Here is an 18351-nt window from a genome sequence, read left to right as displayed (position 1 = left end):
TTCCAAAACAGACTGTAAGTTGGCTGCCGAAGACAGTGGGAGCATGAGACAATGCAGCAATATATGACCTGTCAATCAAAAGAGGTTTTGAGGAACATTTGGACTCAATGGAAGAACTGCTTTGAATGGCTTAACATTGAGTAGAGTTGACTTGAGTTGCATCGTACTGAAGCCTTTGGATTATACATATGGTCTGGATTTGTTACATCTGACTTTTCAGAATAAAACACAGGAAAGAGAAAAATGTTGGTGCTTTGAAGGATATTTTGTTTGTCAGACTTTTTTGCCATGCAGTCTTGTGACCCGGTGGTGAACCAGTAGGAGTCATGAAGATGTTTAAGCTTTCAAAGATGTTGCATTTAGTAACTCTCACAAAGAAACGACACCGTGTTTGACAAAACGTTTGAAAAAAAAAAAAAACGAATGGAAATCTCTTCCAGTAACAGTGAAGTGTCTCATAATAATAAGTTGTGGTTTCACTGCAGTGTTGTCAAAATGTTATGTTGGGATTCTTAATCCTTTTGTCAACCTTTTCCCTAGAACTACATGTGAAATTGTGTAACTGGCTCGTTAAAACAAAAGCAATTTATTTCTGTCTCCAACACAAATACTAAACATGAATATAATTCAGGAAAAAAAAAGATTGCAAAAGGCAGGGAGGCGTATGAATTGTGTCAAAAAAGTGCATGTTCAGATGGGCTTTGTTAATGGTAGAACAATTGATCTAGATTTTAAATGTGATCTGACCAACTTGTGCCTTTTAACATAACCAAGACAAGTGTTCAATACAATAATCAGGTTGTCATCTCTTTCTGTTTGAAAACTGTGGATCCTGTTGTGTGCTGTGTTCTTTTTCTACTACATATTTTCCTCTCAGAGGTGAAGTGTTACTTGATGCAGTATGATCTCATTAAATTGAGCAAATGTTCTGGGGGATAAAAAAGATGATGTCTTCTAATCCTTGGAGGTAATAACAGAGAGAAGAAAAAAAAGAAAAATCAGTGTACTTGTGTTCAATTATGACCAGAGACATTTTTGCCAATTACGCAGGAGAAGTAAGTTGAATTGCTATAATAAAAGGTTGTGACATGCAGCTAACAGATTCATTCTTGGAACCCTTGTCTTATATGATTTAAAAATTGAGTGGAGGAGGAAGAAGCTGTGTTAATTGAACTTTCCTCTTGGTTATCTGTGCAGAGCCGACACATTATTAACATTATGTGTGAAATGTGGCTTAAAATAATTAACTCGTTGACTAAGCTAATGTGTTGCTGTGTTTTTTTCATCAACCCACCTCTCCTTTTAAGCGCTGGCACCATTCCTGTCATGTTCCAAGGACAGAATGTTTCCACTTACTGTCCCTGTACACTGCCAATTTCATTGAGCTCGACTCCCTTTTTTAGTGGGTGTTTATGTGAGTATTAGTGCTAAATAATGGGTTGGTATTTGCTGATGGTTAAACTTTAATATTTCCCAAATTCTGTTCCCATATTGACATTTCCTGACATAAAAAAGAACTGTGATTATGTTGCCATATCTGAAAGGTCAGGAGAGAATTGTTGGTATTGTATTGGACCTCATACTGTGCTTGACTTTGGGAATGACTGGTGTGAATGCACTGGACTTCTTCCTTTCTTTGTTGAACTTTTCTGTGTAAAGTCGAAGCACTGGTGAATTTTTTTTTTAAATGTGGACTAGCGTTATTGTTTATTCCCCATTGTGGTGTTTGACTGTAAATAAACTAACTGTTCTTGATCTCACGTTATTCTTAACTGCCCCGTTTTTCAAAGATATATTTTGAGATATGACCTCATCGTGTTTGCTTTACATGAATTAACCTCCAAACAATGTTTGCTGTTCTGTGAATTTTCTTTGTAATAAAACATTCCAGTTGAACAAAAAAGAGGCTTGACTATGACTTCAAGTTTGAATGAAACAACGGTTTATGTTTATCTTTAAAAAAAAATACAAATATCAGAACATGCAAGTGAACTTGTCATTTAGATGTCATTTAGAATCATTGCAACTCTTTGAAAGTTAAATAATACCTAAAACATGCTTTTTAAGACAACTAGTATTTCTCACCATAACAAGAGTTATCTATTATTGATGTTAGAAATCCATTAAATGTGTCCCTCATTTCCCATCTTCAAATACTACTCGACTTTGCTAAGATTCCTGCCGATGGTCAGACTTCACTCAGTGATTTGACCAGTGCCCTCATTTCTGCATCGCAGGCTTTGACGGCCTCCTGAGCGTTTCTCACCTCTGAGGGGAGGCCAGGTCTGATGGACACACAATTCAGGACATCTCTGCTGCGGTCATAGTTTCCCACGCAGCGATGAACTTGACCCCGGATGAGACGGGGGAGCTCCTGCTCCTGTTGGACAAAAAGCAGAACTTAAAATGAAAGTGAGGGCAGGCAACTTTGGAGGAACCAGCTAGAGTAACATCCATATTGAAAGTGTCTGATTGGAAAATTTAAATGAAAGTGCATTGCCTCGCTTTTGATGCAGGAGAGTGTTGGGTGGAGGAGCAAAGCCAGTTGTTATAATCAGGTAACTTATCAAACTTTTTTCACCTTTTAGCTCCTTTAAGACTCAGCTTAAGTGCAATAAGTGTATGGTCACCGTTTAGAAGGTAAAATAGACAGAAAGACAGGTAAAGCCAGAATGATTTGTTTTTTGTGTTTGCAACAGCCACAAATACTTTTTTGTTAGATATTTAGATTTATTGTCTGCTTTTGGGATGTGATGAGAACTTAAAAGTATTTTTAAAATAATTTGCGAATGGTTTTTCAAATTAGATCCACATTTCTGTTTTATTTTTCCAAAATCCCGGTGGTCAGCCCTCAGCCCATATTAAGGGCTCATGGTGTTGCGTAGCACTGACAACTGCAAACTGGATGTTAAAGAAACGGGTTGATAAGCAGGAGTAAGAGTGATACGTGTCATTATTAACCCCACCACAGGAAAACTGAGGAATAGAGTGGAAAGGGAGAAAAGTCATGTTTTCATAGACAAATTCTAATTCACTCAGTCATAAATCATGGTTTTAAGTTTGATAACATGCAAAGCCCTCAAGGCAAATGATAATGATGATGGTAGCACAGCCATGCATACATCTTAACAGGTTTACTTGAATAATAAAGTTTACTCTTACAGTTAATATAGGATAGATATTCCACTTCCTCTTACGAGCTCATGAGGATAAATTCATTCATTTTACTTCGTCATAGAAGGCTGTTTTACTCAACTCACATTTTCATAGAAAACACACTGCACGACCTGCTTCACGTCTCTCATTAGGAAGTTCTTGGCTCCGTGGCGACCCAGTGTGACTGCAGAGTCCAGAGTAGCTGAGGGAGGAGAACAGTCTGTCAGTTTGATAACATCCATAATTACTTGACAGTACTGACAAGTGACAACAACAACTAGTGAACTGACCAAATATTTCAAACAAGTATGGGACTTTGTCTTTAAACTGGCTCCAGTGTTTCATGCCATCAATAACTGCTGTCACGATTCTCAGTGAGTTCTCAACAGCTGGTTTCACAGTAAATGTTCCCTGTTGAGTACAAATGCAAAGGTTAAAAACAATAATAATACATTTAATGTCAAATGTGAAATCTTTAGAAATCATAAAAAGCTTCTTAAAGGGGTCATATTATGCTTTTTCTGGTTTTATATGCTCTTTAGTGTGTTTTCCAAGTGTCCTGTGCATGTTTAGGCACATCTATGTGCAAAAATTCAAAGTCCGTGGAAACGCGGCTTCTCCTACCTCCTCTTCCGGTTCTAGCCCCCTTCGAAAAAAACTTGCCAGTGTGACGTCTTGTCAGTGTGATATCGCTGATCTAAGTCCATTGGCTCGTTGTAACTTCTGCAGCACGCCCACGATATGCCGTAGCCTGCGGTAGCACAGTAGTGCTAAGGTGCTAATGTTTTTGCTCCCCTCGAGCCAAAGTGGCTGCATTCCCAATATGGTAAAAGGGGCGTGACATTTCCGAGAACCGTGCTGAGCAACTGATCAATTACGGCAGAGCCGACAGGCCGACCAATCAGATCAGACTTGGCACACGTGGGGACTCTGAACGTGGGCACTTCAGAGCCTTAGAGAGAGAGTCAGAAGCGAGCCGGTGCATGGAGCGGCAGTTCATGAAAACAGACACTTTTTTCGAACTTTAGCTATTGTGAACATACTTTAGTAGGTTCATAGATTAAATATACGAACCCCAAAAAGGGCATAATATGGGCTCTTTAATATCAACCTTAGTCTGATTTTGTAGAACAATCTGGGGTCGACTTGCGCTCCTCTTTCCATCAAAAGGGGGACATTGCGGGCCAAAGCTGTTGGTAAACTTCCAGGAATTTTTAGGTTGCAGGTCATGAACAGGGGGCATGCTGGGTAAAGGGGTTGGAGCAGGGGGAGGTCTGGACTGCTGGGAATACTGATGTGTGGGATTGGGCAGTCGGTAAGATGACTGCTGACTCCTTTGAGAAAACGCAATATGAGGTGATGGTTTGCTTTGTCCACTCTCATTGATGTGGGGGTCTTGAAACTGGCTGTTTATGGACTTAACACTGGGGCTGGAAGGCTGTTGTCTAACGGGATTGCTGGGCTGTCCCATCTTTGAGCTGAAAATGAAAAAATAAAACAAATTCTTACATGTTGAGATCTAAAAATGTAAAACAGCACTCACTAAAGAACTAGTTACTGGTACATGTCACATTGACTTACATTGAAATAACATTTTTTTAAATGTATTATATATAGAGAGATATTTCAGCGCTAGCAAGGAACAATCTCTATAATATTGTGAAAATAAGACAACTTTAAACTTCTAACTTATTACTTAAACAATACAAAGTTTGACAGAACTATCTAATTCAAATAGCTATAAGGTAATACAGAGTTTATCGTTTTTCTTTAGCATTTGCATTGTTCATTAACTTGCATTTGAATTTAGACAAATAAGTCAAACCACTGTCAAGTCTTTATATCTGTCAAATAGACAATGAAATATACCTTGTGCCTCCACCTTTGTATGGGTGTGGAATAGGTGCATAGCTTCTCAAAGTAGGGGCAGGTCCAGGAGCAGGTCTGTTACCACCATATTGCTGGGGAGGTGTAGATTGTGGGATACCCTGTCTGTTCCACTGAAGCCTTTGTGGAGTACTGGAGGACGGACCTGGGGTCTGGTAAGACCCATAGGTGCCTGAGGCTGAGGATAATAATATTATCAGAGTAACATCTTGTTATAGCCTCTATTATACATAGCTTTGAATTTGTATCTTTATTCATGGCAAGGTTGTCATAATATTGTCCTTTTTTTGTGGAAAGTTGTCTAAATTGTGTGATTCAGCAAGGGATGGTGGTTTTAAAAAGCAAAACATACATTAACCTGTAACGAATAAGTCACACTGTCAATATAAACAACCTGACAATAACAAATGAATATATCTTGCTAGTGCAGCAACATTGGTAATTTGCCTTGTATGTACTGCCACCTAGAGGACGAAGCATATAAACTAGATTAACCTTACTGAATTACCTGAACTGTTGTGAGATGAGGCTGAGCTGGTACTTGTCATGAATTCACAGTGAGAAAAGAATTCATTCTCAGATGGAGCAGATGTCAAAGGGACTCTATTTCTTTTCTTCTGGTTGAAAAGTGGTACAGGCAGGCAGCCTAACAGAGACAAGAGAGGTAAATATAAACACATCAGACTCATGAACATTTCACAGAACAAAAACACTCCTTGAGGATGAGTTACATTACAGAATTAACTTCAATATTTAAACTTCAATTATGTAATAAAAACTAATTTAAAAGAAAGAATAAAAACATTAATTATACAAACCTGCTGTTGGCCTGTGTGTCTGGTTTTCCTGTCTTCTCATAATGGTTACACCTTACAGTCTATGAGTTACACACGTCGAGCTAAGTGAAGAAACAGCTGATTAATTATACATACCATCATAACTGTGGCCTATTGATGGTCACTTGTTTGGATAAGAAACATATTAGAAAAAAGGGTAGGCCTATGTTAACTCGTAAGGAAGACTTGGTGTGTAAAGCCAGTTTAATTTGCGTTGTTGTATGCGTTAGCTAAAAGAAAGCTTTAATTACCTTAAAAGCTAATTTGGCGCGTCGTCGAGTTTGGTACTCTGAAGTTTATAAGTACAGCTACACAAACGGTTTGAAGATAGTTTTCTGTAAACATACACAGAGCACACACATTGAACTATTATATCACATTTTTTGTTGGAGAAAGTGTAAAAAGTCCCACATACTGTAACATACAAGTCTTTGGTCTTTTCCAGTTCAGCACCTTGGAAAGCGTCTCGCGCCAACACTCACTGATGACGTTTGTTGCCTTCAAAGACTCCTAACAAGCTCGGAGGTTAGAGAACATTTTAGGTTTTAATATATATATATAGGTAGTCTGCTGCCTTTTTTTTTTACATTTCCACTTATTGTTGGATAATTGAAAAATGTTATTACGGTTAGCAACTCAGGTTATACTTGGCCAAAAAGCAAAATCAAAAACAACACTGTTATGTCATTATATTAAACTTAACTTTATCCATTTTGGAAATACGAACTTTATCCTGTTTAACAATTGGACTGGCTATGAATTTGCCTGGAAAGTTCACCATCCCTGCCCTCGATTAAATTAGGCTATTTGTAGTTAATCAGTCCTGAGAATAAACAGTAACCAACAATTTTGATCCTTTCTTGCAAAGGGGGAATAGCCTACCAACATGAAGTCACGGATACTTCATTTATTTATTTGCCTAATTTGTCAGTGGAATAATGTGTCAATTGTTTGTAGGCTATACAGTGTATGGTCTGGATACATCTGTTAGTCCCTCTCACGCATCCCAAATAGTACCCTTCTGGCTACAGCAAAAAGATAGTTCCCATTGAGGATAACTAAAATCTGTAAAAGAGGACGATATATTTATCTAATCTGTAACAGCCTAATTTGGCTGCCACGCTCTTTCCAAATGTGTAACCATGTGTCTACTTGGTGAGTTTCAAGAGATGGACAAAAGCAAACAAAAATGGGGACAGCTATTTAGAGAGTCTATAAGAAAGGACCAGAGCAGAGTGTTACAGATGTTAGATCTGTAGCTTTGCTTTGCACACACCCTTAGGCTAATCTGAGCCTCAGTGCATCTGTGAGATATCCTTGCTGAGACTCTGAAGGAAACTCTTTGATCTAGAGAAGCATGGTGTCTCTGTCTTGTGTTAACATGGACTGTGAATCCATGGCAACGGCAGTATGAATGGTCTATTTAGGATGGCCTCCACTGCACTCCCTTGCCTGTAAGAAACTGCTGTGTATATAGACGAACAATTACAGTTGATAAGATTGTTTGGATAAGATTCTAGGTGAGAATCAAAACTCAACATATCTGCTCCCCATACTAAACTCTTAACCAATTTTATATTTGATTTGGAGTCATAAAACCAATTATTTGGTCAGAGAATTCTGACTGTCTTGGAGCCATTAATAATTTGAATTAAACAATAATTTACACAGGAACTGTTCAGATGTGTATAGCTTCCTGATGTTTGAAAAGTTGTAATGAGGATGCTTTGTTCCTCTTATGTCACTAAAAATTATGAGGGGGCAATCATTTCACTTTCATTCACCAGTTGCCTGCCTTTCATTGGAAATGTGGAATAGCCTAAATCATGCAACCTTAATCCTCGATTGTGAATGAAAAACAAAGTAATTTCTTCCATGGTGGCAGATTAGGATTTTTTTCCCTGCAACGCCCAACATTGATAGCTATTTGTCTGGTGACAGGTGCAAATTGTATTCTCTGGTCCCCTCAGAGTACAATTTACAAAACAATAAAATGTGCATTAAAAGAGAAATTTGGAAATCAGTAGCTCAAGCAGTCTAGCTAAAAACATATTTATAGTCTATAAATAACAAAAATTCCAAACAAATTATAAACTTAACACAAACTCATAATAAAGCCACTGAGGCACCTAGAGGGCGAATCTTACGCAGGATATATTAATAAGTCCATTGTCCAGGTGATGATTGAAGGTTTTAGGGTGGTTTATTTTATCCAGAGACATCAAGCAGGCAACAAACAACAAAAAACACTGCTGTTTCTCTTGCCCTGTCATCCTGCCATTGTGTCCTGGCTTCCTGCTAAAAAACCATTAACCCATTAGGTGCCTACCTGAGTCTCACCTGGCTACCTCGATATATAGACACACCCATGTACAGACTCCACCCTTATGCCCCAGGTAGCAAAATAAACGAATGGAAATAACTCATATGAATGTAAACAATAATAATCAAAATACCCTGAACATAATCTAATATTAAAATGTATCCCCAAAGTATCCCAAAAATAAGAATATAGACTTTCACTTAATTTAGGAACAGTGAATAGCTGTAATACTATAGACTCTGCCACCAAGTCTTTCATTTTAGGTTTAAAAAACATTTAAGGACACCAGTTTAACTTGATAATTATCTTCTTTACTAAACTGTGCATGTCCCCACATGGTGTACTGTAAATGTGGATCAATAAAACATTTGACAATGCTAATATAGGGTCAACATTTCCCTGTAATCGAACAAACAGTACGTAAAATCCACCAAATGTTTCTAGTAGTTACTTTATTAAATAATGTTATACAATTAATTCATGGCATTCAAAATGACTGTTTTGTTGTTTTTCTAAATTATAGAACAACAAAACCCTGACAGGTCAGGATATGTCACATCTTGTGAAACACTTACTTTTCCATCATCTTCTGGAAGTTTCTGTTAACTGGCTATATATTGTCCCTCGACAAACTTTAAATATGAACGTGTATTAGGGGGTTTCGACGTCCTACACTGGCAACCTGCGTGTTGTTCAGTGGGAGGCGCCAGTCCGCAGTAGTTTCTGGAAGGAACCTCATGCGTGCACCATGGAGAAAGTGAGTATCCGGCAACTCCTTTTAAATAAATGCCTTATTACCTTCATATCAAAGATATACTGAGTATTATTGTGTGCACTTAATCAAACGTATCTCTACAACAAGTATCCAGCCGTCAGTGCGGGTAGCCACCTATTTTAATTGGGACTTAAGTGTTTGCTACATCCAGCCGCTAGCTAGCGTGTTAGTTTAGCATCAATCCGGTGTGAATGTGTTGTAGCAGTTTTGTTAATGATTTATTTTAAAATTATTTAACTTGATGGTGTTGCTACACACGTGCAATTTTGACAACAAGTCTACAACGTGGCTCAGCTGTTTTCTTTGAATAAGCAAACTTAGCCGGGTTAATTGTATTCACATCATGGCAACTCACAGTCGTAGCTAAAGTGAACGCTTACGACAAGGTTAGCTAACTGTTAAGCTAACGCATTATGACTGTAATCAATCACAGCTGCCTTGTCATTGGAAATGTCATCGAACATTTGAGGTCTGACGTGATTGTAGCCCACACCACTGTCTTGATATAACAAAGCCATCTGCTCACCTCTAGCTTATCACCGGCAGGATAACCTACTCCTCTCTCTAGTTAACACATCAGCGTTTAATGTCTCACTTTAGCTCCCGCTGTGAAAGCTACCATTCACGAGGTGACGCTTAAAAAGTCTCATTTCACCTATAAAACGCTTTACCTGAAATTATTTTTCCGTAGACTCACTGTTTAAACTGCGGCAGTGAGTGTGTGGCACATGCCGCAGGAGTATTTTTGGATCGGCCTCAGTAGCCTGCACTCTCACCGGAGGATCATTCTAGACGCACCGTCGCTGCTGTCATGGCTACAGCCGCATTTTGGCACCAACTTCCGCATCCTCTCGAACCTGAAGCCATTTGTCAAGTTTTTTGGCGTTATTTATTTTTAGATAAATCATATATTTTTATTATTATTATTGTTATGCTCGAGCTGGCCAATAATAATAACTTATGGCAACGACACCGGAAATAAGTGTTGTACCGGTCCAAAGAGGGCACTGTCGAGCAGAGGAGATATAACAAGGTTTTTCACTTAATCATTAAACGAGAACTTACCATTAAAGTTCTGCCGGTTTTTTTTTTTATTTTTTCATTGTCCTGCTGTACCACTGTGGATACCTTTCCACAATTTCCCAGTTTGGGATCAATAAAGCAATTCTATTCCATTCTACTTAAATACTTTTTAACTTGTAGTTACAGGTCACTTAAAAAGTATTACACTCATTTCATACAAAATATATCCATGGTATAAGACAAGGTACTTTTTTTGACAACAAATCTATAACTTTGGGTACATGATTTTGGATAATGGCTCACACACGCACCCCAGCTTCATAGTTATTCAAGTAGTCATCTGCTAAAATGACTTAACAGATAACAAATAAATAATTAATCAAATAATGAACAGAGTTTTCCATGGCTCAAAATGAAGCGGTGGTAGCTCCTTACCTCCCTTTTACATGTGCAGATGTACCGTGTATCGACACTGCTCAGCACTTCTACAAGCAGCTTAATTAATTCTAATAATTGTGTAGGCTAATTTGAGAAAGGACATCACTCAATTAAAACCTTATTTATTATACAAATTAATGTCCCCTTCACATGGACTCAGATGAACATTGAAGACATAGAGATAACTTTACTTCTTCATCTCAGATGTATTCTCACCTTACATCAGCCTGATTTTAACAATTCACCTTCTATATTTTGACTGCAGAAAACAGTTTTCTGTCAGGCGGATTCACGACTTGTTGATCCTAACTGTCTAATTATGAACTCCTTGTCGCTCTATATGCCTCAGTGTGAATGTTATGAGTGACAAAAGGGAGTTTTAAGTTGTTTATGTCCGTTTATCATCAACGTTTTTTTCTTTAATGGTACCTCTACAATATGTTGGCATGTTGGAGCATTTAAATCACACAAGACAACACTGAAACAAAGACATGGCGGCGCTGAATATTATATATTTATACGTATTAAACTTAGACAGTGAGAAAGAGGAAAAGGGACAGAAAGAGAGATGGGGGGCTTATGTGTGTGGAGAGAAGTGCAGACAAAACAAAAACGGCACATTTAATCATGAAGCCTTGTGTTGTTCTGTGTGACTCTCGGGTTTGTCAGTGAAGTTTATGAAATCTGCTGCAGTCTGGATTCTCTAACAGTCACAGCTGTCTCAAATGAACAGTCCCTCCACAGGCTGGACGCACATTCAGAGATCTGCTTAGTTGTTTATAATTTTAGGACTAATTCATTGATAGCTACTATTAATTTGTTGCTCGATGTTTGTATAGGGCATGCCTGTACAGCTGTGTAGCCAAAAGCATCGTTTGGGTTTCTGGTGCACTAGAATGATGACGATACAGTGCCGCCTCCATATCAGTGTATAGCCGTAACTGCAGTTAGAAATAACAAATTCACCAGGTGCTGTACTTGGAACTCTGTGTTCTCCATGAAAACACCCGCCAGACTTTGACGTGGGCTGGTGGTAGTATGAAATAAGGCGGTGATGGCGGCTCTAATTTTTTAATGCTCGAAAACTCTGCTTACACTACATGTGAATTTAACTGGTTGAATCATTTGATTAACAACCAGGAAATGTACAAAATTGTACCATAGTAATGACTGTTTTTAAGTTTAAGTTATGTGATAAACGATCATCCTTGCGTCACACAACATTTTGATGTTATCATGTTCTGCCTTTTAGGTCCAGTATTTTAAATTGTTCGGATGGGGACAATTCTTGTGATGTGTGTACCAGTCAACACAAAATATACTTTTATTGTTTTTAATTTTAATGAACTTTATGTGTCTTATTGTGTGGTAATCAAAGCTTGAGGGAATTTGGAGCTTTTCTTTTTATAACAGACTTGATACTCACCGTATAACATCAGGTCAGTGTGTATGTGAATCTGTGCAGTGCAGTCGATACACAGCATAATAACTTGTCAAAATAAAGCTGTTGTAATTCTGTACACACTAGATAGTCAAAAGAAAATTATTAATTTAATGTTTATTTCTAGGGACCTTAACCTTAAAAAGGGGTGTTATCTATGACCGCTTAAAAATCTTCCTAATGTAAGGCTAGCTGACCTCATTGCAATTGCTTCTACGACATTCATTTGATCTTGTTTTTTTGTTACGCGTCGTATCCTTGATATACAAGTTATTCTAAATGTGTATCTAACATGAAGAAACATTGTAAGTGTTCCTCACAGCTGCACCTGTCTGACATGAACAGCTGAGTGGTTGTTGTTTTCATCCCTCAGTTCTGTCAGCAGCAGCTGCTAAAGATGTCTCCTCCAGAGCCAAACCTACATTGAGGATTGTTTTCTTTTGTGTAGGAGTAAAAGATAAGACAGAGCAGGAGTGTTGAAGTATTGTGAATTTGTATCTTACTTAAGCTTAATTTAATTGGATCTTCCTGGATCACAGGTTTCAGCATTGAAAGACCAGGGCAACAAGGCCCTGAGTGCAGGGAACATCGATGAGGCTGTACGCTGCTACACCGAAGCTGTGGCCCTTGACCCTTCAAACCATGTCCTCTTCAGTAACCGCTCAGCCGCCTACGCAAAGAAAGGCAACTATGAGAATGCTCTCCAGGATGCCTGTCAGACCATCAAGATCAAGCCTGACTGGGGCAAGGTGAGAAGTCATTTGTTCACACCCATTATTCAGTTAAGAAGCTATGGGTGGATTTAACTAAAACGGACACTTCCAACTTTCAATCTTGATCAACCAGGGTTACTCCCGCAAAGCTGCTGCATTGGAATTTCTTGGCCGATTGGAGGACGCTAAAACAACTTACCATGAGGGACTCCGGCAAGAACCAAATAATCAGCAGCTAAAGGAGGGTTTACAGAACATTGAGGCCCGGCTTGCAGGTAAGAACTATGAGATTTATGATGTCTCTTTATTCTAAAGTAAAAGTGGCACTACAATATGAAAACTGAGTGAGTCACTTTTCCCTCCTACATGCATAAAGGATTTAGAGATGGCTGCTGAGGGGATCACTGAAGTAAAATCACATTGTGAGTGCAGGTTTTCAAAAGAGTAGGCAGCCCACTTGGGATTTGAGAGTTGTGATTCATTTAGACAAAGGACAAGTGGTAGGGGGTAACTCAGGAGTGAAATCTGTCGGGAAGTTATTCCTAGACCAGTGAGACATGGCTGCGCATCCTGACAGCTTCTTTTGATCACATTCATCCTACTAATAAACATTTATTTTTTTATTCACCAGAGAAATCAATGATGAATCCCTTCGCCATGCCTAACTTGTATCAGAAGCTGGAGAATGATTCTCGGACCCGTGAGCTGTTGTCAGATCCAAGCTATAGAGAGCTGCTGGAGAAGCTAAGGAACAAACCATCGGAGCTTGGCACGTATGTGGATTTTCAAAAATATGTTGCCTTATCCAACTTTCTCTAAATTAGGATGAAAAACTTTGTCCTGGGGAAGGTATTTGGAACAAAAAAAGAATCCCCCTCACACTGCACTCCTGATGTCGTCTTAATGTGTGTAAACAAAAAAGTCTGAATCAGTTTGACCAGAGGGATTTTATTTTACCCTGCCAGTTCAAAGTCTGTTTAATATTTAAAAAAAAACTTAAGATGATTAGCATAAATTGTGAATGTGGTGCCCATATCAGTTTAAAAACAAGTGTTTCCTAGTTTTGTGGATGACTCCTCTTCCTGCTGCGCACTGTCATATATTAAGACCCACCCCTATTCAATACACTTGTAAGATATTGACGAGTATCGTCATCTGTGTTGTTACTAAATCATAAATGTGTACAACTGATAAGGGGACAAATTAGATAAAAGAATCAAATACATTCTGTAAAAATCTTAAGTCAGCTTGTAAATCTTTCAGTTGCCGTGAATACTGTTATAGTGGAAATGCATTGTCCCTGTTTTGCAGAACGCTGCAGGATCCCAGAGTGATGACCACACTCTCTGTGCTGCTGGGACTAAATCTCTCTGAGATGGAAGAAGAAGAGGAGCCCACTCCCCCTCCTGCCCCAAAACCCAAAGACACTCAGCCGCCTCCTCCCAAAGAGGAAGACCTTCCTGAAAACAAGAGAAAGGCAAATCCCTTCATTACACCCTTCACCTAAATCAATTTTCAGTCATATTGTCCCTCCTAATGAATTTCTATTCTTACTTTTTAATCCTCTTATTTCCATTTTGTCACAGGCCTTAAAGGAAAAGGAACTTGGAAATGAGGCATACAAGAACAAGGACTTTGGAAAAGCCCTGAAACATTACGAAGAAGCAGTCAAACACGACCCCACCAACATGACGTATATATCAAATCAAGCAGGTATATATTCTCAAGTCTTGGAAAACACACACGTCTGATCAGAATGACCCTTAATGTGCGGCTGATTTAAATTACTTAAAATAAGTAGAATGGATCTGATTTTCTGATAAGAGGGAAATCACCACACCAGTCAGATTTTATGATTGGTTTAAGTAATTGCTGCTGTGTTTCTCACTACAGCTGAAACTGCACTTTGACGAAAAACAAACATATTTTAAATGCAAATAATGATGTGGTCTTAGAGGCTGCTGACAGATTCTGCGAGACATGGAATAGACCAAACATTGCGACCCAGCAGTCTTTTTTTTTTTTTTTTTTTTTTTACATTTTGAATGTGATCCCTTCAGCTCAGTTCAACCAGGATGTATCACCAACATAAGATCTTAATTGTATACTTTAAATGTTAAATGTGTACTTCTTTTTGATTTCCCTTTAGCTGTGTTCTTCGAGAAGGGTGATTATGATAAGTGCAGAGAGCTGTGTGAGAAGGCTATCGATGTTGGCAGAGAGAACCGGGAAGACTACAGACAGATTGCAAAGTGAGTTCTGCAAGAAAGTATTTTCCTTTACTTTTGACTTTACCTGACTTTACCTTTGATTGAAGGCAGGACCGGTATCTGTGGGTGTAGCTGAATGTCAGTATTTAAATCCACAAGCCAGCATTTGACAACAGAAGTAGTGTTATACGAGAACCATTTGGTGGCAGTGTTGCTCCACTTTTCTTACTAAAATTTTGCTTTGGCAGATGTTTCGCTTTTGAATAAAGAACCATAGGCAATAAAGAATAATTTTCTATTGAACTGGAGAGCTCAATTCAGGTGCACATGCATGATTGTGTGACTGTCATTTGTCAGAATCATCTTTATTGGCCATGTATGCTTACATACACAAGTTCAATTTGGCTTCAGTGAGCTGTGCTCTCAGTGTATAAAAGTGTAGCATTAAATATTAACATAAATAAGCAAATAATGATATCTGCAAGGCTAAATAAGACAATAGTGCAGTGGTGAGTAGTGCAAAAATGCTGAGATGAGATTGTTAGTAATTATGTAACAGATTGTTTATGTACATGAGGAAGAGTTTTACAGTATTAACAACAAAGATGTGCGTGAGGAGGATAATATTACAGTATTTACGTAAAGATTAAGATTAACATAAGAATGTGTTTAAAATTGTCTTGTTATTTGTTGGTGACAGTTCTAGTTACTAAACTGTCTTTACCCTGGTTAAAGAGGTGCCTCATTCACAGGCTGAAAGATGCCACTATGATGCATTAACATTTTTTTATCTTCACCTTTCTCTCTCTTTTTTTTAAAGGGCTTTGGCTCGGATCGGCAACTCGTACTTCAAGCAGGATAAATACAAAGAAGCTGTTCAGTTTTTCAACAAGAGTTTGACAGAACATCGCACTCCTGACGTCCTGAAGAAGTGTCAACAGGTGCAGCAGTGCAAGCTTAACGGAGATCTTAGAGTCAAACTAGGATCATATGTTTTCACTTATCCGGATCATTTGATTTGAAATACTTAAGAAGTTGTCAGACCTGCATGTGTACAGGGAATGTTAATTGTAATTGTCTCCACAGGCAGAAAAGGTACTGAAGGAGCAGGAAAAACAGGCCTACATCAACCCTGAGTTAGCCCTGGAAGAAAAGAGCAAGGGCAACGACGCCTTCCAGAAAGGTGTGTATGGTCATTGAGGCTCTTGTTGGTTGATTATTCATTTTGATTCCTTTAAGAGCTTAGAGCTTATAAATCTGAACTCCTCTATAAGATCTATTATAAATGTTAACTGCTCTTTTTTGTGCTACAGGGGACTACCCATTAGCCATGAAACATTACAGCGAGGCCATCAAGAGAAACCCCCTAGATGCAAAACTGTTCAGTAACAGAGCTGCTTGCTACACAAAGCTGTTGGAGTTTCCACTTGCCCTGAAGGTACGTTTCATCATAATTAAGCATTTCAGTGACAGTGAGCTCGTTAATGCGCCACTCAATTTTGTTTAATGGCCTCATGGAAAAACTTTTTCAGGATTGTGAGGAGTGCATCAAACTTGAACCAGCTTTCAGTGAGTTTGAAAAATTCATATTTATTCCCATTTGATTGTCATTTCACATGAGGGACTTTTATAAAGTGTTTTGGACTTAGAAGTCTTTATGTGCTTTTTGGTACAAATCACTCTGATTTAACACCTAACTTTAACACATCTGCCCACAGTTAAAGGCTATACACGAAAAGGAGCTGCCTTGGAGGCCATGAAAGATTATTCAAAAGCTATGGAGGCATACCAGAAGGCCCTGGAGCTGGACTCTTCCTCAAAGGTATTTCACAGGTTACTACTCAGAAACGTTTGGAAAAATACTTGAAATGTCAAGTCGTAAAACATACTAGCTGTATCAAAAAGACTGCTAATTGTTCACTCCATTTAATTAACCTCATCATTTTGCCTTTTGCCTTCTCCTCGTTCAGGAAGCCACAGAGGGCATGCAGCGTTGTATGGTGAGTCAGGCCACGAGGAATGACAGTCCCGAGGATGTGAAAAAACGGGCGATGTCTGATCCTGAGGTGCAGCAGATCATGAGTGATCCCGCCATGCGCATGATCCTTGAGCAAATGCAGAAGGACCCGCAGGCACTCAGCGAGTAAGTTTGCAAGCTTTTGTGTAGTTTTAGTGTTGACGGTTCATGCCTCCATAAAACTTTTATTGATGGAAAAGAAAATTCATGAATGTTTTTCATTTTTGATCCACAGCCACTTAAAGAATCCAGTTATTGCTCAGAAGATTCAGAAACTCATTGATATCGGACTGATAGCCATTCGTTGATGAGAACCAAGATGCAGATGTGTGAAAAACTCCAAGACAACAGTGGAACGAATCCCTCCAAAATATTACACCCTCTTTCTCAAATTCAAAATTATACTGTCCTCAGTCTCACGGAGACTTTGTGTGTATGTTGTTGTTTTTTTTTTTTAAATCAGTTTCACAACTTTTACATTGTATTTAAAAAAAAAAAGCATCTTGTTTGTCTCAAGGACAAGTTCAAGTTTCCAGGACACCTAAATTAAAAACTGGATTCATGTAAAATGCTTCAATACAATTCAGTGCACTAGCACGCGCAGTGTTTAAAGGGAAAGTGTACCCTTAAGCAGTTCACATATTCTTGTTGGTTCGTGGTTTACTGATACGAAATGAGAAATAAAAGAATTTATTCTCGGAAAATCAAGATTGTAATGTAGATCACAACTCAAACTTTCAACAATGGTCTTTTTAACTCTGGTGTTGTCCACTTTAAGGCCTGACTAAACATGGTGCTTTAAGGTTTCGGTGTCCATTTTGTTTTTCTTATTTTTTTTTTTGTTACTGGCAAAGATTTCTGGTGGAAAGCTGAATCTATCCTCACCTGACTCCTCACATGCAGGTCATGGATCTTGTAGGTGTGCTAGATATTTTTGTTTTATCTGAAATCATTTGAAGCCCCATTTTTTTTTTGAGATACTGCTGTCTTTGGCCTAATAGTTAAAAGATCAATGTGTACAGCTAACATCAGAAAGGGTCAGTGTTTGCTGTCCTTGATTACTGGAGAAGGAATCCAGACAAATAGTGGAACGATACATCCCAATGTCCTTTAAGAATCTGGGGATGATTTGCCATGATAAAACATTGAACCATTATTAAACAAGTTCATACAACACTTAGGCTGCCACGTTATTGACTCTGTGTTAGTCATGTTTGACCTTGGAGATAAAGCTGTTCGCAAGTTGAAATACAGCAAGATTGTCACAAAAATCCCGGAACTTTGCAGAAACTATACATCTCTATGAGCAACCAGCACACCATCTTTTAAGTGATTACCTTATGGCTGCTTATCAGTAACTATTAAGTCCAGGCAGATACTTTTAACTGGCTGAAGTTGTCTTTTCTCAGCCTCGAAACTTGCTGTGCAAAATGTGACTACTTACCTGGCAAGAATATGATAGTTACAGGTCAGATATATCTTCCTAAACTAGCATCATTTGGTTGGCTATCTCACTTCATGGTGCATTTTAA

The 18351-nt window shown here is 38.5% G+C and overlaps 2 protein-coding genes across 2 annotated transcripts; one reads left to right on the top strand and one right to left on the bottom strand.

Moving 5' to 3' along the window:
* Window positions 1-1946: 1946 nt before the first annotated feature.
* On the bottom strand, window positions 1947-5943 carry LOC132988356 (spermatogenesis-associated protein 22). Its single transcript, XM_061055710.1, has 7 exons — window positions 5862-5943; window positions 5552-5689; window positions 5026-5221; window positions 4268-4634; window positions 3447-3567; window positions 3261-3358; window positions 1947-2380 (listed from the first exon to the last, which is right to left on the bottom strand). The coding sequence occupies exons 1-7, from the start codon at window positions 5899-5901 to the stop codon at window positions 2189-2191; spliced, it is 1152 nt and encodes a 383-aa protein (XP_060911693.1). The 5' UTR covers window positions 5902-5943; the 3' UTR covers window positions 1947-2188.
* Window positions 5944-8821: 2878 nt separating this feature from the next.
* Window positions 8822-17995, top strand: stip1 (stress-induced phosphoprotein 1). Its single transcript, XM_061055702.1, has 14 exons — window positions 8822-8959; window positions 12419-12628; window positions 12726-12867; window positions 13224-13365; window positions 13904-14069; window positions 14179-14305; window positions 14742-14844; window positions 15623-15743; window positions 15889-15985; window positions 16116-16240; window positions 16335-16371; window positions 16521-16624; window positions 16773-16945; window positions 17055-17995. Exons 1-14 carry the CDS (start codon window positions 8951-8953, stop codon window positions 17125-17127), a joined length of 1629 nt encoding a protein of 542 aa, XP_060911685.1. The 5' UTR covers window positions 8822-8950; the 3' UTR covers window positions 17128-17995.
* The last annotated feature ends 356 nt before the right edge of the window (window positions 17996-18351 follow it).

Source organism: Labrus mixtus, chromosome 14, assembly GCF_963584025.1.
Source record: "Labrus mixtus chromosome 14, fLabMix1.1, whole genome shotgun sequence".
NCBI classification, from domain to species: Eukaryota; Metazoa; Chordata; class Actinopteri; order Labriformes; family Labridae; genus Labrus; species Labrus mixtus.
This window is presented reverse-complemented; position numbering and strand designations above follow the sequence as displayed.

Bases quoted from the DNA above. Each gene is read 5' to 3' on its own strand.
- stip1 (XM_061055702.1), top strand. The intron at 12,868-13,223 runs GTAAGAACTATG...TTTATTCACCAG, and splicing joins CATTGAGGCCCGGCTTGCAG to AGAAATCAATGATGAATCCC. The intron at 13,366-13,903 runs GTATGTGGATTT...CCTGTTTTGCAG, and splicing joins AAACCATCGGAGCTTGGCAC to AACGCTGCAGGATCCCAGAG.
- LOC132988356 (XM_061055710.1), bottom strand. From the start codon at position 5,901: ATGAGAAGACAGGAAAACCAGACACACAGGCCAACAGCAG. The intron at 5,222-5,551 runs GTAATTCAGTAA...TATTATCCTCAG, and splicing joins CTCATCTCACAACAGTTCAG to CCTCAGGCACCTATGGGTCT. The intron at 2,381-3,260 runs GTGAGTTGAGTA...TTTGTCCAACAG, and splicing joins AGTGTGTTTTCTATGAAAAT to GAGCAGGAGCTCCCCCGTCT.